This window comes from Caretta caretta, chromosome 2 (genome assembly GCF_965140235.1).
Source record: "Caretta caretta isolate rCarCar2 chromosome 2, rCarCar1.hap1, whole genome shotgun sequence".
NCBI classification, from domain to species: Eukaryota; Metazoa; Chordata; order Testudines; family Cheloniidae; genus Caretta; species Caretta caretta.
Genome location: NC_134207.1, coordinates 255,412,325 through 255,437,585, shown reverse-complemented (window position 1 = coordinate 255,437,585; position 25,261 = coordinate 255,412,325). Strand labels below are relative to the sequence as shown.

At 42.6% G+C, this 25,261-nt stretch overlaps 1 protein-coding gene and 1 long non-coding RNA gene across 12 annotated transcripts in view; one reads left to right on the top strand and one right to left on the bottom strand.

Annotated features, from left to right (window-relative positions):
- The window catches only part of LOC125631219 (uncharacterized), a 64,704-nt gene that overhangs the window by 3,543 nt on the left and 35,900 nt on the right, over positions 1-25,261 (top strand). Inside the window, exons 2-4 of the long non-coding RNA XR_012667305.1 lie at positions 8,602-8,754; positions 10,946-11,038; positions 11,808-11,888. This is a non-coding gene — a long non-coding RNA (uncharacterized LOC125631219). The remainder of the gene's footprint in view (positions 1-8,601; positions 8,755-10,945; positions 11,039-11,807; positions 11,889-25,261) is intronic.
- PRKAG2 (protein kinase AMP-activated non-catalytic subunit gamma 2) overlaps positions 19,120-25,261 on the bottom strand; it is a 386,915-nt gene continuing 380,773 nt past the window's right edge. For 9 of the 11 annotated variants that reach the window (XM_048837547.2, XM_048837548.2, XM_048837549.2 and 6 more), the window contains 2 exons: positions 22,483-22,576; positions 19,120-22,005 (listed from right to left, as the gene is read on the bottom strand). In XM_048837547.2, the coding sequence (XP_048693504.1) occupies positions 21,974-22,005; positions 22,483-22,576 (126 nt within the window). In that variant the 3' untranslated portion in view covers positions 19,120-21,973. Of the gene's footprint in view, positions 22,006-22,480; positions 22,577-24,230; positions 24,285-24,790; positions 24,923-25,261 lie in introns of those variants that run through there. The other 2 variants (XR_007354878.2, XR_007354879.2) reach the window with 2 other exon arrangements.

Here is a 25,261-nt window from a genome sequence, read left to right as displayed (position 1 = left end):
TGAAAATCAGAGTATGTTGTTGGCCTTTAATGAATAGTTGCACCAACAGAAAGAAGTTCTCTGATATGAGAACATAGATTCAATGAGATAATATTTTAAGATAGTGAGATGTAAGATAGCATGATGTGGATAGCATTCTGCTGATGATGCAGCACAGTCATTTGTCCTTGACATTTATGTCTGAACTTTGTTTCCATTCATTAGGGGATAAATCCTATCTCCTCATCTATGAAAGGCTGGATGTGGGGATGGGGAGAGAGGGGTGGCATGTAGGATCTGTGCCCCCATATGCCTTCTGGTGCTTTACTTCACAGTAGCTTCCAATCTACAGGTTATGGAGGTAGAGGATCTGGTGCTATGAAGATACTTCTGTTCTTCCCTACCTTCAGGGGCAAGTTAGGATTGCAAAGGGCTACTGTGGCCATCGTGCTCTGCAGTCTGAGAGGAAGAATCCTTGCCCCTTCCCCCTCTGGGTCTAGTAGCTACTGTACAGTCCAGTGTCTGGATCATTTGCTAGATGGCAGAAGCAAAAAGAACTGGGCTGATTTGCTGGCATTTTATTATTTTAATTGTTGTGCGTCTGTAACAACATTTGGAGGATCCTGCTGGTGTCTGTTGTAGCCATGACTGTACCTTCCAAATCTGCATAGCCCCTTACGACTAGTCCTGAGACATCTGGGCACTGTTCCCTGCTCCTCCCTCCCTACAGCATTCATAAAATATTTTATATTTACAAGGTGGGTCAGACCCCCTGGACACATTCCTGCCAGGGCTTGGTAAGCAGCAGTCATTCTACCTCCAGGGGATATCAGTCTGGTTCCACTGGATCTTTCTTTTGATTCACCGCCTTTTCTTTTTTTTCCTTTCACCTCCTGGGCCATACTTATCTCTTCACTGTTTCTCTTCCCAGTTAACTTCCTCTCATTGCCTCCCTCCACCAGGTGGGAACAGGCTGGCACAGGCACTGCACTGTTTTCTGATTCTCCTCCCTTCAACGGCCCAGGCTCAACCTTTTCACCTCAACAATCTTTTCCTCCTCCTCCTCCTCCTGCTAAAAGTTCTTCAGCCCCACCACGATGCATTCTTGTTGAATAACAGTAGGAAGGAAAAGGGTACCATGCCATTTCTCCTCCTAAAAGACATTGTGTCTTTAAGGCACAAGCCCACATAGACTCACAGTTCCTCCTGTAGCTCTCCAGTGCACAGGGAGATCATGCCTACTGCACCACCCATTCACCGGGTGCACCCAATCCCCCACACAGCCAGCCAGTGGGTGGTGGTCCAGTCTCTCCCTGCATGTATTGGGATAGTTGGCATCCCAGAGGTTTGCAATTTTGCCTAGGCCCTATAAGATGTACCTGTGATTGGCAAAAGAGGGGATAGCTGGTGGAGGCCTACAACTCTGCTCTAGAGTTGCATGAGCTCCACATTTGTTTCCAGACCTAATTCAAGATATTTGTTTTGATACATAGGCACAAAAGGGCCGTAGTTATTTCAGAAACATCCTCTCTGCTTGAGCTTTACCTTGATCATTTTGATCAGCTGGGCAGGTAAGCTGAACCTCCTTAGTTTTGTTTGTCTGTGGGTAAGGCACCGTCATTCAACAGCCTTCAACTGTGAAATTTCCTCCCAATCTGGGTCCAATACGGCCTGAGTTTCATGCTCAGATAATACAGAAAATTGGGATAAACACAGTATAACAATTTGTCAACCTTCAGGGCAGAGTGCAAGGCCTATCTGTTTTATCCAGGCTCTTGATTTTGTTTGAAGGAGTAATTTATATATATTAATACTGGTTTAGGTGACATAGTGCACTGTTTTTATTATAAACTAGCCTAGAGCATGATAAGCACAGCCAATAAATGCAAACCATAAATTCCAGGCATGTGCCTAGGCTGTGAAATAGTGAGTGGTCAAAATACAGACACAAACATTGAAAATCAAGCACAAAATTGTGAGTGGAACACCAAAAGAGAAATTCTGAGGCAGATTGGGGTGCAGGTGGGGAAAGGGCAGATGGCAACCTTTTTTTTTTTTTTTTTGACCATTCCTACATCTGTGGAGATGAGGTGGAGGAGGAAAAACTGAAATGAATCTTGCAGGGGGGTGGGAAACTCATGGTGACATTTGAAAACCACTGTCCTAGAATACCAGCTCGGTTTATACAGGGGCAGGGAGCCAATCAGGAGTCATGAGGTTGCTCCCTGTTAGAGTGCTTGAGCCAGGACTTCCCATGGGCCGTGTCCATAGCAGGTTGTGAGTAGTGAAGCACAAGCTAGTTACAGGTACTACTGGGTGGCAGCATGGAGAGGTCTGCCTAATGGCCACAAGAGTTCAGGCTCCTATTCCATATCCTGAGTCTCTTCCATGGCACCATGTCGTGCAGATAAGGAACATGTTGGACAATACTATGGTTGGGTGGCCCATGCAACTATGACTAAACACTAGGTAATCAGGGAAAACGTACCCTCAGCAGTCCTCCTCCCCTCTCAGTCCTCCACCCTGTGCAGCAGCACCATGTGCATGCTAACCATGCTAAAGAAAGAAAGGAGAATGGAGGCCTGGTGACATGCAAAAGTAGAGAATTCTTTTGTTTGTACTGATTTCCCTGTTCAATAGTAGTGTTACGCACTTTACTTTATTACTGTTTTGAGTATTTTATTACTGTTGTTTTGGTGTTGTAATGGCAATTGACCTGCCTGAGAATGCTTTAATTTTTTTTTGTAATACAGCTGTGTTCACAAATAAAGGCTTTCATTTTATTAATAGGGCTGTTCATTAATCGCAGTTAATTCACGCAATTAACTTAAAAAATTAATTACATTTAAAAATTAATTGTGATTAATCACACTGTTAAACAATAGAATATCAATTGAAATTTATTAAATATCTTTGGATGTTTTTTTACATTTTCAAATATGTTGATTTCTATTACAACACAGAATACAAAGTGTACCGTGCTCACTTTATAAAATTGTTTTTGATTACAAATATTTGAACTGTAAAAATGATAAAAGAAATAGTATTTTTCAATTCACCTCATACAAGTACGGTAGTTGCAATCTCTTTATCATAAAAGTGTAGCTTACAAATGTAGATTTTTTTTTTGTTACATAACTGCACTCAAAACTGTAAAACTTTAGAGCCAACAAATCCACTCAGTCCTACTTCTTGTTCAGCCAATCGCTAAGACAGACAAGTTTGTTTACATTTATGGGAGATACTGCTGCCTGCTTCTTATTTACAATGTTACCTGAAAGTGAGAACAGGCATTTGCATGGCTCTTTTGTAGCCGGTATTGCAAGGTATTTACATTCCAGGTATGCTAAACATTCGTATGCCCCTTCATGCTTCGGCCACCATTCCAGAGGACATGCTGCCATGCTGATGACGCTTGTTAAAAAAATAATGCATTAATTAAATTTTTGACTGAACTCCTTGGGGGAGAATTGTAGTCTTCTGCTCTGTTTTACCTGCATTCTGCCATATATTTCATGTTATAGCAGTCTCGGATGATGACCCAGCACGAGTTCTTTTTAAGAACACTTTCACAGCAGATTTGACAAAATGTAAATAAGGTACCAATGTGAGATTTCTAAAAATACTACAGCACTTGACTCAAGGTTTAAGAATCTGAAGTGCCATCCAAAATCTTGGTCGAGGTGTGGAGCATGCTTTCAGAAGTCTTAAAAGAGCAATGCTCCGATGAGGAAACTTCAGAACCCGAACCACCAAAAAAGAAAATCAGCCTTCTGTTAGTGGCATCTGACTCAGATGATGAAAATGAACATTCATCTGTCTGTTCTGCTTTGGATCATTATTGAGCAGAACCTGTCATCAGCATGGACGCATGAATGGTGGTTGAAGCATGAAGGGACATACTAATCTTTAGAGCATCTGGCATGCAAATACCTTGCGACGCTGGCTACAACAGAGCCATGCGAACGCCTGTTCTCACTTTCAGGTGACATGGTAAACAAGAAGCAGGCAGCATTATCTCCTGCAAATTGTAACCAAACTTGTTTGTCTGAGCGATTGGCTGAACAAGAAGTAGGACTGAGTGGACTTGTAGGCGCTAAAGTTTTATATTGTTTTATTTTTGAATGCAGTTATTTTTTTGTACATAATTCTACATTTCTAAGTTCAACTTTCATGATAAACAGATTGCACTACGGTACTTGTATTAGGTGAATTGAAAAATAAAATTTCTTTCGTTTTTTACAGTGCAAATATTTTTAATAAAAAATAAATATAAAGTGATCACTGTACACTTTGTGTTCTGTGTTGTAATTTAAATCAATATATTTGAAAATGTAGAAAACATCCAAAAATATTTAAATAATGGTATTCTATTATAGTTTAACAGTGCGATTAATCACGATTATTTTTTTAATCGCTTGATAGCCCTATTTATTAATAAATTTTATTACCATCGCTGCATCATATAACTTGTATTTAGAAGAAAGATAAAGATATAAGGCATAACTGGGAAGCTGTATCAAACAATATCTCCGTTCATCTATTCAGAGCAATCCATAATGAAAAGCCACAGTTCATATCATACAAACCACCGTGGTATAAGCAGTCATCTCATGCACAATTAATAATTCATGACAGTCGCACACACCCCAGTCGTAGCATACAGCAACAGTACTACTTTTACTGTAAGAATCATGGTACAAATACAACCATAAACATACTGTTTTCCTCTTCAGTTGATCCATGCAAGTTCACAATGTGGGAGTACAAAGCATTGCTGACTTCCCTTGTCTGGGTGCAGCCTGCTCCAACTGTTACAGGAGCACCGTCTGTCTAAGTGTACCAGATCAGTAATCAATTACTATCATAGGCCCATTGAGTGGCAAGTGGCTCACCTTTGGATTCACAAAGAATGTGCAGAGCATACCAAGCCACAATACTTCAGACAACATTGATGACACTGGAATCTAAACAATTCTATAAACAGCACCAGTAGGATTCAATCTGCCAAATGCACAGTTGACCACCGTTCTACACTTGAGAGTGTAATTTGCCAGGGCCTCTGACTCAGGATATAATTTCATAAACCAACACAAAAGGTTGTAGTCAGGGGTACCCTAGAATAACATTGGGGACAGTTACTCCATTTATGACCATCAACTTGGGTGGGAATAGTGTTCTGGCCTATCCAAGAATGTAGACTCCCAATCAGGGGAAAACCCCGGCATCATGAACCTTTCCAGTGCAGCCCCTGTTGGCGTCCATAAATCGGCCTCTGTGGTCCATGAGGGTCTGCATAACAATGGAATAGTACCCTTTCAGCTTATGTGCTTAGGTGCACCTTGAGGAAAACAAACTTCAGACACATGAATCCCATCAATGGCCCTGGAGCAGTTTGGAAACACCATTTTCTCAAAGTCAGCAATTTAGGGACATTGTTTATGCCCACCATCTTTGGATAAATCATACACCTGATTGCCTCAGAACTCTCCACCGCCACTTTACCCACAGGTAACTTTCCAACACCAAACTGGTCAGCACCAGACTTATAGCAGTCTGGGATAACTAGCTTCTAAATGGTTATGGTCACCTGCTTCTGGACCACCATGGCCGTCCTCATACATGTGCTGTGATGCTGGCAGGTCAATGCAAGCTGTTCACAATGCTCCAGAAATGTAGCTTGCTTTATGCGAAAGTTCTGACGCCACTGTTGGTCATCCCAGGTCCCAGTGACGATGTAATCCCATCAGGCTGTGCTCGTGGCCCTGCTCCAGATGCGCCAGTCTACATAGGAGACAGTAGCGGTATACCGAGATTTGTGAACAACAGCCAGTTCGAGTCTGCCATGTCTGTATCGTGCCTTCGGTACATCAGAAAACACCACCAAAGGATGCACCAGTGACTTGTGGATGCTTTTCCCATTTCCTGAAACAGGAAAGAAAGCCCAAGCAAGACAAGTTCTTCAACTGGTGATTCCTCCACATAGCTTGCACCAGTTGCCAGGAACGTGCAGACCCAAAAAATAATTTGATTAGATGTGTTGGTGCACTGAGACAATGTTGTGTAAAGTGCTGAGACGTGGACAAGCAAGTTTTCTCACAGTGCACCACAAACAAATGGCTAGAGCAACTATAGCTGGGAGTGCACTAGAAAGCCTGGGATAGTCTAGTTTGACGATGTTCTACGTATAGTAGTGTAGACATGTAAGACCCAGGTCCAGAAACTGTAAACTTAGGGTCAATATGCAGTGTGGATTCTCAAGCCCGGGCTTACAAACACTGAGTTTGCAGGCTTGAATCCCACAGACCTGGGCTTAAATTGCAGCGTAGACATACCGTAAGGACTTTTGTGAGCACAATTATGTCATAGAATCATAGAACCATGGGATTAGAAGGTACTGCAAGGGTCATCTAGTCTACCCCCTTGGCAGGATACGGGATTTGTTGTGTCTAAACCATCTAAAACAGATGGCTATCCAGCCTTTTTTTGAAAACCTCCAGTGAAGGCAGTTTGTTCAATTGTTCTACAGTTTTTACAGTTAGGAAGTTTTTCCTGAGATTCAATCTAAATCTGCTATGCTGTAGTTTGAACCCATTGCCTCTTGTCCTGCCCTCAGTGGCAAGAGAGAATCATTTTTCTCCATCTTTTTTATGGCAGCTTTTCAAGTATTTGAAGGCCAGTGCCTCAGACCTCCAGAGCTTCCCTCGTTGCTTATGCACACTCTCTTAGCGTCCTTCCTGCACTGTGTTCAGGCTGGGCATCTAATTTAACCTCTTTGGGGCCAACCAGGCAGGAAGGCAAGGAACACCGGCTTGCTTAGCAAAGGAATTTCTTAACTACATTCACTTCACTCTGAAAGCATTAGACTTACAAGTTTTGCAAAATAACAAGTATTGAGATGTAACCCCCCTCTACGAGCCTCTAGTCTGATCTCACCCCTTCTGTGAGTCAGAACTCTTGTCAGCATTTCAGGCTAGGCAAAGACTCTCCTGCCATCTCTCTCTCTCCAGACAGTGCCTTTTTTACATGTGGTGATGATCTGTCTCCCTTCAGAGAAAAGGAGAGGTTACTCACCTTGTACAGTAACTGAGTTCCTTTATATGTATGTCCCTATGGGTAGTTCATTTCAGGTGTGCATGTGCCCCTGTATCTTTGGAGATTTTTAGTAGCAGTGCCACATACACCCAATACACCCTTGTGCCCCATTCCCAGGATATATAAGGCTTTGTGGATGAATTGCCCTCAGCTTCTTCTCCACCACAAAGTCTCACAGAGAAAACGCTGAACAGAGAGGAAGGAGGGAGTGTAATGGAGCACCCCTAGGGACATGCATCTTAAAGAATTCCAGTTACTGCACAAGGTGAGTAACCTCTCCTTCTTTGAGTAGTGTCCCTATAGGTGCTCCATTTCAGGTGACTCCCAAGCAGTATTCCCATAAAGAGGAGGGAGCTTTGGAACAGAGTCCAATACTGAAAAGAGAACTGCATTGTTAATTGCAGCATCTGACCTAGAGGCATGAACCAGAGCATAATTGTTGGAGGAAGTATGTATAGAAGTCCAAGTTGCAGCTCTGCAGATTTTAGCATCTTTGAGTAATGCCACAGATGTAGACTGTGATCTTGTAAAAGTGGTTATCACTCTAGAAAGAGGTTAAATCTAGCCAAGTCATAATGGGCAATAATACACCCCAAGATCCATCCTGGGAGTGTCTTGGTGAAGACTGTGGATCCTTTGTGTATTGAGGCAAAACAACTTCCATCTAGTACAGAGGGGGTTAACGTCCCTCGTGGGTGCAGCCAACCCCACCTTGCCCCCCTTGAGGAAGTGCAGGGGTGGAGTAGGAAGTATAAGAATATGGCCCTGCAGCTCAGTTTTGGGCAGACCAGGGAAGGAGGCAGACGTTCCTCTGACAGAGCTGAGCTTTCAGTGAAGCCCATGAGTGGTAGTGGGGAGAAAAGGCAACCCACTGCCCCAGGATATGGACCACCTCGGGGAGAGATGGGAGGAAGAGCCACCTGACAGTGAGACTGAGAGCCAGGTTCCAGAAGCGACAGAGTAGTGCCAGCAGAACCACGTAGGATGTAGCCCAGGAAAGCATGACTTTGGTCTGATTGTGCGTCGGGAGGCAAGACAGTAACCACACATTTCCCCACCAACCCAGTGGCAAGATTATCTGCTACTGCTAGGGCCCTGGGCTGGGACCTGGTGAAGAGGGTGGGCCCGGGTCCCTCTACTCCCTAACCCCAGCCCTCGAAAGCGGGACTGCACTATCCTTTAGGCTAGAAGGTCAGTGACAGAGTTTAACTGCTGTGCCCATGTCCAGAGGGCTCAAGCCCCTAGACTATTGGTGTCCACCCCAGTAGGCCAGGGCTACCAGCTGACTGGTGATGTGCTGAATCCTCCTTTTTGCACCCTGAACTGTCATTTGGGCAATTAAGCAGCTGCAAGTCAGACCGCCCAATGACCTGCTGGAGGGCATACCAATTTCCTAATGCCTCCAAAAGGGGGTGGCCTGAACCCAAGAGAGAGGACAGTTACACTTTGGAGCTGGCCATAGTTGAAACGAAGAGTAAACAGTTTTCTGCTGTGTAATAACACTCTATTTTCACTTTGCCTTAACAGATTGTTTTTAATCCCATGATCCATTAACCAGCCATGTGTTGAGGCAAAGACCTCTTGAGATTTGGGTGAAGGATCTTCCCATCTTCCTGTGCGAGAAGGGGAGGGGCAAGCTGGAAAGTGATTGGTGAGCAAGCAAATGGCCCACTGTCTGAGGTAAGGAAATCATGTCTGTCTGGGCCAAGTCAAAACTATTAGAATAATACTGGCTTTGTCCTTCTTTATTTTGAGTAAACTTGGGATATTAGGAGCCAGAGGGAACACATATAGAAGACCCAAATACCATCGAAGGTGAAAAGCATGTTAGAGAGATTGGTGACCCACCCTGTCACTTGGGCAGAACTGAGTGCATTTCTTGTTTGTGGCGAACAGCTCTATCCGAGGGGTGTCTCATAGTTGACATATGCGGTGAAGTACAATGGAATCTATTACCCACTCATGGTCTTGTGAGAAGTGCCTACTGAATGTATCCGTGGTCACATTCTGAGCTCCTGGAAGGTAAGCTGCTGTGAGGACCATCTGATTGAGTATGCATCAATTCCAAAGCTGGTCAGCCTTGGCACACCCAGAGGGAGAATCTTGCCCCTCCTTGTTGGTTGATATAGAACATGCATGACATGTTGTCCATCATGACCTTTATACTCCTGGGGGAATTCTGCACCACTGTGCATGTGCATAATTAATGAGTTGAATATATTTTTAATTTTTTGCACAGAAAAAAGGTTCTGCTGAAAATGTGTTGCAGTTCCACCTTTTGCCCAGCAGAGGGTACTGTGGCAATAGAACATAGCAGCAGGTCCCAGCAGAAAATAACTTCTGCAGTTCTGCCTTTTGCCCACCAGAGGGCGCTCTGTTAATAGAACATAGCAGCCACTCCCAGCTAGCTAGGGGCGAGAAAGAGCCTGCCTTTGTTCACATCATCTTTTGGGCCAGATCAGGGACAGGGGTTATGGGGAGGCAGACAGCATGGGACTGCTGAGGGGGTCAGACAGGGGCTCATAAGGGCTAGTGAGGGAGGACAGACTGGGGCAGGGGCTGAATGGGAGTGGAGGCGCAGGGCCCCATGGGCGGAGGGGGAGGGAGTGCAGAGCTACAGGGAGAAGGGAGGTGGCTGAGTGGGGGCACAGAGACACAGGGGGATGGGAGTGCAAGGACAGATGGGGATGGGGGGAGTGACACACGTGCTTGACTGAATTGGAGAGGCTAGGGGTCAGCCAGAGTCTGCAAGGGGGAAGCTCCCTAACAGTCCCGCCCCCCCCCCCCAAACCTGTTCCATACTTTTCCCACCCACACCCAGCCACCTTCCCAGCAATTATTTTCCTCTCCCTCAGCTCCTCTGTTACCCCTGACTCCCCCCAGCCTTTGCACTGGTTCGGGGGGCGGGGGAAGAATATGGTTCTGTATTGTAGTTTAAATGAATTATTACTCAGAATTCTGTATTAATATGCCTAGTAAGAAATCTATTTGTCAAAAAACATTTTCTGAATCTTTTTTGTTGTCTTTATTGTTAACAGACATACTTGCTGACAGGTATTTTGAACTAAATGACCAAAAATAATTGAAACTGGTGTGATTATATTGTGTTATTTCTACAAATAAAATATTCAGAATTTTAAAATATTGTGCGCAGAATTTTAAATTTTTTGTTGCAGAATTCCCCCAGGAGTAACCTTTATGCATTTGCCCCTGATTAGTGGTAGAAACTGGAGACAGGGATATCTGACTGCCCTAAATTCTGGGCGGTTGATGTGGAGAGTGGCTTTTGAGGCATCCACCTTCCCTGGGCCATGTGGGTGTTCAGATGTGCTCCCCACCTCACAGTGATGCATCCGTTGTTATAACAACCATTGGGGGAGGGCAGACAAAAGGGACTCCTGCACAAACATTTTGAGAGTATTTCCACCAATTGAAAGATTCCTTTTCAAAGGTGGGTATGGAAATTAGTGTAGTTAGACTAAAAGAATGAGTACTTGTGGCACCTTAGAGAATATGACAAATACTAACAAGTACTCCTCATTCTTTTTGCTGATACAGACTAACACAGCTACCACTCTGAAACCTGTAGTTAGGCTGTGTCTTTTAAGAGAATAAACAGTTTTGAGCCACGCATGAAGGCAATACATTTGCAGTCTTACATGGTCTATCACAAAAGTACCAGCTACCCTATGTTTCAATAGCTGAAGAGAGTTTTTGACTGGGATTTGAGTACTGATCTAGACTGTATTGACTATGTTGGACAGGGCCACAAATCTGTGCATTTGAAGTAGATTTTTGCTGTTATTGAATGGAGATGAGGTATGATTTCTAACTTTTGTATAGGGGTCAAGGTGGATTTTTGAATGTTCAGTTGCAGGTCTAGTTTGAGGAAGACATCTATGGCCTTGCAAGTTGCCTGTGAAATTTTGTCCTGGGAGCAACCTTTCAGAAGCCAATCGTCTAGGTAAGGGAACACCAGAAGAGGAGGTTACTTATCTGTAACTGGAGATTCTTTGAGATGTATGGCCCCTATCTGTATTCCATTGTGGGTTATGCATGCAGCATCGTATGCCCAGAGACGGTGAATTTGAAAGCAGAGTGTGTTGGCCTGCGCATGTGCCCTGGCTCACCTTGTGCCTCTGACCAAGGGGATAAGGGGCAGCGTAGACTGACCGCTTCTCCAGTTCCTTCTCTACCACAAATCAGATAAGATCTGAAGCAGAGAGAAAGAAGGGCAGGTAGTAGAATACAGAGAGGGACCACACATCTTGAAGAACCTCCAGCTACAGATAAGTAACTTCCTCTTCTTGAGTGATGGTCTCTATTGTATTCCACTGTAGGTGACTGATAAGCAGTACTTATGTAGGATGAGGGTGCGAGGCTGTAGGGCTGAGCAAAATACCACTGCCCCAAAGGAGGCATCAGTGGAAGAGTCCTGACCAGGGCATAATGTCTTGCAAATGTGTGAAGAGAGCCCGACATGGCTGCTTTATAGATGTCCAGGAGGGGTGCCTCCTGAACAGATGCCATAGTTGTTGCTTCCACTCTGGTGGAATGAGCTCTTACTCCAGGGGGGGAGGTGGGGGTGGGGGTTGCGCAAAAATGGATAGTGTAGCATACAGTCAAGAGATCCATTTGGAGAGCCTGTGGGTGAAGATGGCGTGCCCTCTGACTTTTTCTGCTATAGCGATGAACAGTCTTGGGGATTTCCTTATTGGTTTTGTTCTCTGTAGATAAAAAGGCAAGGCTTGCCAAACATCGAGGGAGTCGTGTCTTTGTTCTTCTGTGGACGTGTGGTTTTGGGAAGAACACAGGTAAGTGAATGGATTGGTTAAGGTGAAATTCTGAAACTATGTTAGGAGTGAATTTAGGGTGTAGCTGTAAAAAAAAACAACCTTATCCTTATAGTGTATGGAGGATCTGCCATCATCACTGAGATGATGGCTACAATGAAAGCAACCTTCATGGAAAGGAAAGACATGGAGTAAGTAGCCAGAGGCTCAGAGAGGAGCCCTGTGAGTACTGAGAGAACAAGGTTAAGGCCCCCTGGGGAGCAAGCTTAATAATATGTGGGAATTTTCCTAGTAGGCCTTTCCAGAATCTATTGGTGACTGGATGTGCAAAAGACCAAGTGGCCATGAGAAGGTGGGTGGTATGTGCTGATCATCATCAAGTGGACTTGCAAGATGCTGATGAACAAACCTGATATCTTCAAAGAGATGATATAGTCCAGGATGAGATGAATATCTGTAGTCTCTTGGAGAACCCCTCTTTGGTGTGCCCAAGAAGAGAAGCATTTCTACTTAGCTAGGTAATTTTTTTCTAGTAAAGTCCTTTCTATTACAAGAGAGGATATCTTGTACAGCTGTGGAGCATAAATATACCTGTCCAAATACCAAGCTCTGGGGTGGAGTGTACACAGACTGGGGTGCTTGATCTTGCCGTTCCACTGGGTCAGGATCTTGGGGAATATTGGTAGGATGATTGGTGGTTGGGATGACATGTAGTTGGTTGGGAAACTAGAACCGTCTGGGCCAGAAGGGTGTGAGAAAAATCCTGCTGGATTTTGTGTCAAACTCATGGCAGAAGTGTTAGCAGAGGGAAGGCGTAGTTGAACTGGTCCAGGCAAGGAAGAATCAGAGTGTCATCTGGGAGTGGCAATGTCGGTGCAACAGGTGCATTTCCTGTTTGTTTTGAGAGGCAAACAGATCCCTGGTTGGAATTCCCCATAAAGTAAAAATATTGCACAGTACTGAATCATGGCACTCCCCTTGTGGTAAACCCAAAATATCTGCTGAGGGAATCTGCAAGCACGTTTTGCTTTTGTGGAAGTTCGTCTGCTGATAGGGTGATTTGATTGCTGATATATCAGTTCCAGAGGCTGACTGCTTCTGCACACAAGGAGGTGGTTCTCACTCCCCACTACTTGTTGACATAGAAGACAGTTGCTATGTTGTCTGACATTACAAGGACACATTGAGTGCAGGTGAATGGAAAAAAAAGACATTTCTTCCAGACTGCTTGCAACTCCGGGATATTGATCTGCATCCTGGAGTCTCGAGATGTCCAGGCACTTTGTGCTGTGTTGCTGTTCATGTGGGTCCCCCTACCTAATAAGGATGCATCTATAATAACGTAATAATGGTCCTGTCTGGAGAGGAAGAGGGATGCCCACTCATAACTGATAAGGTTTTGCCCACAGCAGTAGGGAAGACAGTACTTTGGCCAGAACTGTCACCAAGAGATTTATGGAATGATGGCTTGGGAAGTATACTGACTGCAGCCAACTTTGAAGGCAACAAAAGTGGAGTCTTGAAAATGGGGTGATGTAGGTGCACGAGGACATATGACTTAGGCAAGAGAGACATGTCTTGACTGGTACTCAAGGGTTGCTTGTGACGTGAGCTGTGATATTGTTCATGGTCTGGAACCTGTTCTTGGGTAGATATACTCTTGTGGTGATAGAATTTAAGGTTGCCTTGATGAAGTCCAGAGATTGCATGGAGGTGAGAACAGATTTTTCAACATTTATGATGACTCCCAGTGAGGAGAGGAAGTGTAGCATCATGGAAGTTGATGCATAGGCTTCCTGGTAGGAGTTGGCAACAGGGAGCCAGTCGTTGAAGTAGGGGAAGACAATGAGACCACACTGTCTGACATGGGCTGCCAGTACCAAGAATATCTTGGTAAAGACTCTTGGGGGGGAGGGGGCGGTCACTATTCTGAAGGGGAATACTCTGTACTGAAAATGGTGAGAGCCTACCACGAATCTGAGAAAGCATCTGTGGGCAGGATGATTATCTACATTAAAGTAGGTTTCAGAGGAACAGCCATGTTAGTCTGTATTCGCAAAAAGAAAAGGAGTACTTGTGGCACCTTAGAGGCTAACCAATTTATTTGAGCATGAGCTTTCGTGAGTTACAGCTCACTTCATCAGATGCATACCATGGAAACTGCAGCAGACTTTATATATACACAGAGAATATGAAACAATACCTCCTCCCACCCCACTGTCCTGCTGGTAATAGCTTATCTAAAGTGATCAACAGGTGGGCCATTTCCAGCACAAATCCAGGTTTTCTCACCCTCCACCCCCCCACACAAATTCACTCTCCTGCTGGTGCTAGCCCATCCAAAGTGATAACTCTTTACATAATCAAGTCGGGCTATTTCCTGCATAAATCCAGGTTTTCTCACATCCCCCCCACCCCCATACACACACAAACTCACTCTCCTGCTGGTAATAGCTCATCTAAACTGACCACTCTCCAAGTTTAAATCCAAGTTAAACCAGAACATCGGGGGGGGGGTAGGAAAAAACAAGAGGAAACAGGCTACCTTGCATAATGACTTAGCCACTCCCAGTCTCTATTTAAGCCTAAATTAATAGTATCCAATTTGAAAATGAATTCCAATTCAGCAGTTTCTCGCTGGAGTCTGGATTTGAAGTTTTTTTGTTTTAAGATAGCGACCTTCATGTCTGTGATTGCGTGACCAGAGAGATTGAAGTGTTCTCCGACTGGTTTATGAATGTTATAATTCTTGACATCTGATTTGTGTCCATTTATTCTTTTACGTAGAGACTGTCCAGTTTGACCAATGTACATGGCAGAGGGGCATTGCTGGCACATGATGGCATATATCACATTGGTGGATGTGCAGGTGAACGAGCCTCTGATAGTGTGGCTGATGTTATTAGGCCCTGTGATGGTGTCCCCTGAATAGATATGTGGGCACAATTGGCAACGGGCTTTGTTGCAAGGATAAGTTCCTGGGTTAGTGGTTCTGTTGTGTGGTATGTGGTTGTTGGTGAGTATTTGCTTCAGGTTGCGGGGCAGTCTGTAGGCAAGGACTGGCCTGTCTCCCAAGACTTGTGAGAGTGTTGGGTCATCCTTTAGGATAGGTTGTAGATCCTTAATAATGTGTTGGAGGGGTTTTAGTTGGGGGCTGAAGGTGACCGCTAGTGGCGTTCTGTTATTTTCTTTGTTAGGCCTGTCCTGTAGTAGGTAACTTCTGGGAACTCTTCTGGCTCTATCAATCTGTTTCTTTACTTCTGCAGGTGGGTATTGTAGTTGTAAGAAAGCTTGACAGAGATCTTGTAGGTGTTTGTCTCTGTCTGAGGGGTTGGAGCAAATGCGGTTGTATCGCAGAGCTTGGCTGTAGACGATGGACCGTGTGGTGTGGTCTGGGTGAAAGCTGGAGGCATGCAGGCAGGAATAGCGGTCAGTAGGTTTCCGGTATAGGGTGGTGTTTATGTGGCCATTGTTTATTAGCACTGTAGTGTCCAGGAAGTGGATCCCTTGTGTGGACTGGACCAGGCTGAGGTTGGTGGTGGGATGGAAATTGTTGAAATCATGGTGGAATTCCTCAAGGGCTTCTTTTCCATGGGTCCAGATGATGAAGATGTCATCAATATAGCGCAAGTAGAGTAGGGGCTTTAGGGAACGAGAGCTGAGGAAGCGTTGTTCTAAATCAGCCATAAAAATGTTGGCATACTGTGGGGCCATGCGGGTACCCATAGCAGTGCCGCTGATCTGAAGTAATACATTGTCCCCAAATGTGAAATAGTTATGGGTAAGGACAAAGTCACAAAGTTCAGCCACCAGGTTAGCCGTGACATTATCGGGGATAGAGGCATTCTTCATATCCAGAGCTGTGAACCACATGCCCTTTTCTAAAGATGGAATTATCGTTGCCAATGTGATCATGTGAAATCTGAGTTTGCAAATGAAGCAGTTGATATGGCAGAGGTTGAGGATTGGTCTCCAACCACCCTTCATTTTGGATATCAGGAAGTAGGTCAAGTAAACTTTCTCCCTTGGTATTGAGGAGGGATGTGTTCTGCTGCTCCTTGCTGCAGTAGAGTTCACCTCTTGTTTGAGAATACTCTCATGAGAGTGATCCCTGAAGGAGGGTTGGGAGCTTTTTTTTTTGCAGGAAGTAGGGATGCAACTATCATATAGCCAGAGTGAATGATGTTCAGCGCCCTCTGGTCCAGTGTTTTTGCACTCCAGATGTTGAAAAAGGGTGCTAGATGACCCCCTAATGCTGCGTGTGTGGGTTGAGAAGTGTTGGACTGAGGGCTTGTCTACACTTACTGGGGGATCGACGAGCGGTGATCGATGCATCGGCGAATGGCAATCAATGCCTCAGCGGTTGATTTAGCATGTCTAGAGAAGACCTGCTAAATCGACCGCAGGTCGCTCTTCCATCAACTCCTGTATTCCACTGGATCGAGAAGAGTAGGGGAGAGTCGACGGGGGAGCATCCCCCATCAATATTGCGTAATGTGGACCCTGCGGTAAACAGATTTAAGCTATGTCAATTTGAGTTATTCTATTCACGTAACTCAAATTGCGTAGCTTAGATTGAATTTCCCCTGTAGTGTAGACAAGGCCTTCGTGTTTTGCTGCCCTTGAGCTCCCATCAAAAATAACGTCATGCAGGGGGCTGAGATTGAGATCCTGATTTTGTTGTAGAGGGTGTAGGGGAGCACGACTTTTGAAACCTCTGTCTCTGACGTGGTGGTTCATAGGACCTCTGATGGAAAAACTGCTGAGCCATGTCTAGATTTGACCAGTGGGTGAAGAAACTTCTTCTTAGGGGCAGGTGTGTATATCCCCAGTGAGCAGAGGGTAGCTCAGGAATCCTTCAGGCTTTGGAGGGACTTGTCCATCTTCTGATTGAAGAGGTGCAGTTCATTGAAGGGTAGGTCCTCAGTGGTATTCTGGACCTCCTTCGGGAACCCTGACACATGAAGCCATGACTTCCTTAACATGATGCTGGCAGTAGTCATAGCTCTAGAGGAGGTATCAGCATCATTGACTGCAGATTGGAGGTGGTCCTATCAGTTTGCCTTCATCTATCAAAGTTTGAAAACAAGCTCTGTCCTGTTTCAGAAAGGCTGTCAGTAAACTCCCCAAACTTGGCATAGTTCAGGAAATCTTGTTTAGCCAATAGTGACTGGTAACTGGCCATCCTGAACTGGAGCTGGATGATGAGAAGACCTTTCTTCCCATCAGATCCAAGTGTTTGCCCTCTTTGTCAGCGGGAGTTGACTGGGGATGTTGCTATCTAGCCCTTTCAGAAGTGGCATGGACCACCAGTGAATTGGGAGTAGAGTGAGAAAACAAAAATTCCACGCCATTGGCCAGCACCTAATAATAATTCTTCACCCCTTTGGAATAGATGTGCAGGTGGCAGGAGTGTGCCAAACTGTTCTAGATGGCTTTTAAATAGCTTCATTAACAGGAAGAGCTATTCTGTTGGGTCTGGAAGCATGCAGAACATCTAAGAGGTTGTGCTGGGAGTCTTGAATCTCCTTGAAAGTAATCTGAAGCTTTCCAGCAACTCTGTGAGGGTGGTCCTGGAACTGCCTGAAATCATCAGGGGAGCGGCGGAAGTAAGGGACATATAAGTCATCGCTTCTTCCCGGGAGGACGATGGCAGTCTTGCTGATTCTGGTAGAACTGCCGGATCCGGAGTATAATGCTCCTCCTCCTGTCAGACTGGGAAGCAGATCTGAATGTCCCCTTAAAGTGGGAAAAGGGGTGACATCCTGGCAGTTTGGATCAACTCTACAGGGGGAGTACTGGTCCCAAGGCCCCCAATATGGCCAATAGGAGGGGGTCAATAGGTGGTCAGGGGACCCCCATGGCATATGGTACCAGCAGCTCTGTGTTAAATAAGGCATAGGTTGGTACCAAACCGGTGTGGGCCTTTTGGGGGGTGGTGGACACACAGGGTAAGGGAAGAGTGGTTCATTCAATGGCTCAATCTCCTGATGAGGAGAAGGTTGAGTCCTATTCCAGTGGTGGTACTGTTGGGAGATGTATTCTGTGTATGACAGGTGATAAGCTCCTTCCAGCAGTCGATTCTCTCTGAGGTGATATCTCCCTGGAAAGGGGTGGGGGGGCTTGTTGGAGGAGGGGATTCTGAATCCAGAAAAGTGAAATTGTCCTGGGGGGTGGCAACAGATTCACATCTCCCCACTGTGGGAGAGGTTCTGCTCATTTGGGCCATCAGACCATGGGGTGGTATCCAAAGTTGGCGGTGATCAGACTTCATGCCAACAGACCCTGGAGTTTGGGTACTGATGGAACAGAGTCCAATACCAATAGAGCCCAATATTTATGGCCTTTCTTGTAATGCCTCTGGGATTTATGATGTCCTAAGTCCTCATGGGCCAAGCTGGTGGGCTTGCCTACAGTCAAGTCTGACTTCTCTGAAGTGAACTTGGAGGAAGACTTACTCTCGTGCTTCCAAGCTTCCCGACAAGTTAAGGGTCAACTACAAAGAACAAAAAACTGAGTAATGGCCAGCTCTGTTCTTTGAAGGAATGCTTCTTTGAAGGAATCTAGTTCTTGATCCCACCCCTACAATTTTGGCTACCTATGGAACAAAGACCAACTGAAAGGATAATTTTAAAATGAAAAATTCTTTGTAGATAAATCAGAAAATTAAAATAGATAATGTGGCACACAGGTGATACGGCTCCAAGGAAAGGGAGGGAGTGATTTTTACATCCGCAAGGACAGAAGTACTTGCCTATTGGAGAAAAAGAGCTGAATTTCAGATGGAGAAGCACTCTTTCAAATATAAAGTTTCAAATATAAGATAGGGCTGTGAGGGAGGAGTTGTGCTGCAAAAGTGATCACAGCTGGAATGTGGAGAATCTCTAGAATCCAGTAACTGTGGGATAAACTTCCACGTAGAATCTCAAGGAGAAAGGATTGAGAAGAGACTAGACTCCCCTACTTTCTTATGCAGACCTTATCCCGTACTTCCCTCATTATTCAAGGAATTAATTTGAATCGCATTTACAGTATATTACATAATTAAAGTGTTAGCTCCAGCTACCATCATTTTGAAATCAGTGTGATTTTGCCTATTTATAATATTAATTTAACTATTAGAAGGGCCTGCTGTGGGAGGTGGGGAAATTACAAGAGGAGACAGACAGAATTTGCTTAGGGTTGTGAAGGCCTTGGTTTCAAAAGTATTATTTGCATAGTAAGTTCATAGTATTGAAAATTAATGCGACTCTGCATATCTAACTGGCATTTTATTTCACAAACTAAGCTATTTCAAGTTTTGTAACAGACATTTCATTTGACTTGATTGTATTTTTAAAAAAAATCTCCTTACATTCATGGTTTTTTAAACACACAAAAACAAACATTTGAATGCATTTTCATTGTGTGGCATAAGAGCAATGCTTTACATGTTTATTTTACAGCTGTTCAATTATTTTGATGTAGATAACTCAAATTCAAACACTTTACTAAATACAGTACATAGGTCATACATATTATTTACAGCATAGGAAGGTAAGACTTAATGTGTCTTAAAATAGATAATGCTGTATTGGGAACAGTACATATTGGGAATAGTACAGCTGTCCATACACCACCTGTATTTGTGATAAATATTTTCCCAGTGGTATGCAGTCCTTTTATCAGAGGGTCCTACAGCGTATATGTGTGCTCAACAATGCCCAAATAAAAAGTGGGAGAAAAGGGTACTGTTCTAGACTTAAGATCCAATTCAGCAAACACTCACTTTAAGCACACACTTTGGTGCTTTGCTGAATAAGGAGCGAAAACCTCAGCCTCCTTTTGTGGGTCTTTCACTCCTTTATGAATTCAGAGCATTTTGGTTTTAACTGTTATGCAATAATTCAGATAATTCTTTTTCTTAAAGACTTAGACCAGATTGTGATTCTCCCTATGACAGGAGGGAGTTCAGCCAATATAATTAATTCTCAAGTGACTAAGCTTCTGCTTTAATCAGTCTCTCTTACCACATCAATTGAATAAAATTTTCATCCCTTCTTCGGCAAAACAGTGGGCTTACAAATACACACCACCAATGTAACAGACAGTGTTGAACACACACATTATGCTAGTGCTCTCTAAAAAGGGACAAATGTGGAGGCCTTAACTTAGAAGAAGTTGCAAAGAAGAAAAAATTCTACCACACTGCCACAGGAGAAAAAACCAAGAGCCACTCCATTCAGTTTTATTTTTCTCTCTCCACCAACATTATTCCCAGAGCTTGGACAATGCTATTTATGATGGAGATGATGAACTCTATATGCTGAGGTTATTGTTAAACCAAAGCAGCCATTTAAACTTCAGCACCATTCAAACTATATGGGAAAGAGTCAATTTTTATCTAGTCAGAAAGGAAAAGTTTTTAGAGAAAGACCCTTTATAAAACTTTTCAGAGGGGATAAGCAAGGGAGAGAAAAAAATTAGTAAACAATTTTTTTTGACAGTGTACTATGTGAATGTGTTCAGATTTTATGTTGAAAAAAAAAGTCTGAGGGGCTATTAAGAAAGAGGAGCTGTCAACGGTAGACCCAAAGTTTACGGTTATAGAAAGCAAGTTTTGACAAGACAGGTTTTTTGTTTGTTTGTTTTTTATAAACAAGTCATTAACGTAGTTTTCAGTTTCATTTAAACATTTCCCATCCTGTGTTTGGAATTCGAGAGTGACAAATCAATTCATTTTGATTTTCTCCCAGATAGGACATGGAGAAACACCCCATAAATGCAAGACTGAACATTCATTCAGTTTTTCTAGTGTAAGGTGTTATTCAGTAACCCAGGTAAAGACATTTGCTTTTAAAGTAAGTGTCCCTTTAATGTACAATTAGCCTGTAAAGAGGGAAGCGAGATAAGAATAATTCAATGTCTTACGTTACAAAAAGATAAAATATCCAGGTGGGAAAAAAGGATGTAAGAAGCATGTAAAATCTGTACATGCAAAGATACCTGGCATTTTCAAAAACTGCTATGAAAAAACTGATATAGTAAGGTTTCTTTAATTTCTTCTATCTGCAGAAGAAAGTCTACAATTATATAGTGTGATCTCTAAGCTTTATGGTGCATTTACATTAGCAAAAACCTTTCCTCACTCTTTGCATCTGTATGAAAACTCTATATCCATTATAATTTACAAAAAATTGTATCTGCAATCTTACAAACATGATTTAACATTTTAGTACACAGGAAAATATATAGCTCTCTGGCACTTAGTCTCCTCCACAGTACCTATCTATTACAGTACAGAATAACACTTTTCAACACGTGCTTTTGAAAACCTTAGACTGAAGTAATGTGGGCTCATCTAGAAGCCACGGCTTCTGCAGCTCCCAAGTGTTAAAAAATGAGAAAAATCTGCCACTTTTTTTGTATAACAATCAACAGTTTATTAATGGACATGGTGAAATTTTAGCTATCCACCAAAAATGTGTAAAAAATTGCCATGAAAGTAAAAATAAATAAAGCTGTTTTTAAATCAATCAGTTCAGAATGCAATATTAAAAACACGAAACTGTCATTAAAGTTTTAAAGTAATCTACTGATATTCAAATTACAACTTTTATGACAAATCTAATGAGAACTGAAACTGATTTGGTTTTAGGTTTAAAAACTTTCACATTCAAATACAGTGTCTTGTTTAGCACAATACTTCCTCTGACAGTGATGGGCAACTGATGACATATTGCTGTATTTGACATAAGGCACTATGATATGAATATGCCATACACTTGCCTTATGTCAGACGTCTGTTGCTGACCAGTGACTTCTGTCAAATACGAATGAAACAATTTCAGAATACAGTGCATTTTAATGAAGGACACAGTCTTTCAGCAAACATTTTGAAGACATTTTGAAATGCAAGCCTACATTTTTTAACATATAAGCTTTTTTGTCATGCTGCTTTTTTGCGACACCACTGGGGGAAAATACAGACATTACCCATCACTAAGTTTCAATACACATTCTCATAACCGTTCTTCTCGTTTCTATTGCAGTCAGTGTTCTTGAGGCAAACTTGACCCAGAAACTTCATTCAAGTTCTCCTAGAAAGCTTTATACATTCACAGCAGTCACTCAGTTTCACTCTCCTTTTGTCTGGCACCTGTTCATAGAAAAAAAATCCAGACTTTTCAAAAACACATAGTGTCCTATAGAGAATTCTTTCCCAGGTGTCTGGCTGTTGGAGCTTGCTGAAATGCAATGCTCAGGGTCTAACTGATTGCCATATCTGGGGGCAGGAAGGAATCCCCCCCCGACACCCCCCCCCCCCGGTCAGACTGACAGAGACCCTGCAGCATGGAGCACAGGGTCACTTGCAGGTTTAAACTAGTGTAATGGTGGATTTTGTGTAATTTCAAGGCTTTAAATCACGATTTGAGGACTTCAATCACTCATCCAAAGGTTATGTACAGAAGTGGGTGGGCAAGATTCCATGGCCTGCAATTCGTAGGTCAGACTAGCGGATCTTGATGGTTCCTTCGGACCTTAAAGTCTATAATAGACATTAGCAACAAATCAAGCAGACTAAGAACAGCATGCTGAAGGTTTATGGAAAGAGGTCAGAAGGCAGCATCTATACCTGCTGGCGTAAGCACCAATGCTTGTAGAATGTCAGAGAGGGAGATGATACCCACAATGCTATCTGCTTCATTCACTACTACCAGACGATGAACCTGCAAGCAGGGAAAATACATTTTATTGGATAGGAATTTTATTTTTCCCGATTTATAAATAATGGCAACAGTGAAACAAGGAGTCCTAAAATAAAGTGCTGTAAGGTGGGCAAATTTCCAGAATTAGAGGGAAGAAATTGTTCAAAGTCATCAGTTTCTTGACTAACATTTTAATATGGTGGTATCACAACATGCTTAAGCTGCTACTTAAAGGAGCACACAGTTGTTATATCTGTGTGATATTGCAGCAAAAGGGACCCTGTCAAGCAACATCAATCCAGAAATAATAAATGTATTTATTTTTACAAAACCTAAGCCTTTAAAACTTAGCATAGCTCTGTTCTGAAAAGTAACTCTGAAGTGCCATTGTGAGTTTCAAATTTTTGAGTCAACTTCTGAATACACTGGATATGAATTAGAGTACAATGATAAGAACTTGACTTTAAAGAGATTTTTCCAACTGCTAGCCCCTGCCAACTCAACCTGGCGTCTTATATTCACAAGCTGCGTCCTTGAATGTGCACCGTCATCAGGAAGAGGAGATTGTGTGTGTCAAATTCTGCAGTCAGATTTATTCAAACTCATCGTATTCAAGTTGTTTTCAGTGACACTTCTCTGTAATGGGATTGGACAGGTCAGATTGAGTGCCAAATCTGGTTCTAAAATTGGAACCTGAATAACAATTCTGCTAATTTTGCATGAAGCGTGAGCAGATTTCATGTCATACTCCAGGTAGCACTGCAGAGATAATACAGCTATGAGAGTCAAGTAGCAAAGATGGGTTGCTAGACCAAGTAGATACAACTCTGAATACCCAGAGATTTGTGAATAGCAAAGTGATATTTTTACAGTCACTTTTCAGAGTAGAATTTTAAGACCAACAGAAATGTTTCACATTTCATATATATATATTTAGCAGAAACAGAGTTTTCATCAAAAAATATTCACCTTCCGAGTTTATAATCTAAACATTGCAGCGTTCATCAGGACCAGAAAAATGAACCTAATCAGAAACAAAGTGAAGCTAACCAATCTAGTTTTGTTACAAGTTGAGAGCAATATTATATACTAGTTGCATAAATAGTGAAAAGTTGGTTTAACAATTTCAGTTTGAATAATCTAATTTAACTGCAACATACAGTTGTAGTGACAAACTTCAAGAGTAAGAGTTGATCATCTACTTGAGTATAAAATGTAGATATCTAACAGCTGAATACTCTTGATCATTTATCTTAAGGTTCAACATTTAACCATTTCTTCTTTTTTACTATCACTAAAAATCAGTTTTCTGTAAGACATCACTTTTTTTCATGGGAAAGATGTCCAAATGAGTAAAAATGTAAATAGTGAGATTACTGCTTCCAGCACAGTATTTCAATGAGAACCGGCATTATTCTCTCTCAAAGATGAGATTAGGGCTGACAGATACAAGTGATAAGGGCAAAAAACAGAGTTGCAATCTTAACAACTTTCCTATTTCTTTTATTAACACCTTGGAACCCCCTTAGTGCTAGGCAATCAAATTTCTCAAATGCTAGTAAGTGAAAAGAAGAAACCTCATCACCCTCACCAAGGGGATAACAGCATGAAAGCAGCATCTCTGGTTTGATTAAAGTAATGGTACGTGAATTTAGGACTGAGGTTAACTACATACCAGTCAGGATACCTTAGAGCTCCTCTTCTCTTGTATTTGAACAGTCATACCCACCTGATACAAATGGGGAACACAGGAAAGAAATAGAAAGAAAAGGGGGAAAATTCTGTTTTTATATTTTTTTCTTCTAATGAAATTGTGCTGGTGATACTTTAGACACGGATATTAGTTTTCTGTATATTACGCACATTTAATCACTTGGTCATCTTTCTCACATTGTGTCGTGAGTTCCATTAAGAAAAATTATTACTATATCAATTAAACACTTAATACCAGTATGATTAAGCATTCTTGTTTAGCAACCAAAAAGATCAATTTAGTACCACACTTGGAATTTTTATAGTAAAAATAACTGTTTTACACACAAGACACAAACTAATCCCCCCCAGCCAGTGGGCAGCTTCTAACATCACTGGGGAACAGGGCCAGATTTCTAGAATATTTGTGGGCCTCTACATAAAGCTGACTCATTGAGAAATATTTTATATTTGTGTATTTATAGTGTATCCATTTATATAGAAAAATTTCATTCGTTATACAATGCACACAAAAATACATACAGTTTTTCCTATTAGATGTTAAATGAATGTTTGAAGTTGTATGAATTGAACTATACTGCAGCTATCAAGTGGCAAGTCTCAAGAAGCAGGTTCCTCTTGTAAAAGTGATTTTCCTTCTCAGTGAGCTGTCACCTGGTAAAACAAAGGTTAATGAGGAAGGGTCAGGCAGGCAGGCCAAGATGGGCCACATCCTCATGTGACATGCTGTCCAAATCACTCTTTGTATTTCTGCACTGATGGTTGGGTTATTTTTTTTTTTTTGAAGTGTTCTTTGGGGGATGCAGACATTCCATAAAGCTTATGAGCAAAAGTAAGTCCATTGAGGAACACAGTGTAATTCTCATAGACTGAAGGAGGATAAGTATGGCCTTACCAGGGTCAGTTTGCATCCCCAAGGGAAGGAATCTTTTTTGAAACTGTTGTAATGGATTTAAGACCTCTAAAGATATTAATAGAAAGTTAGACATAATA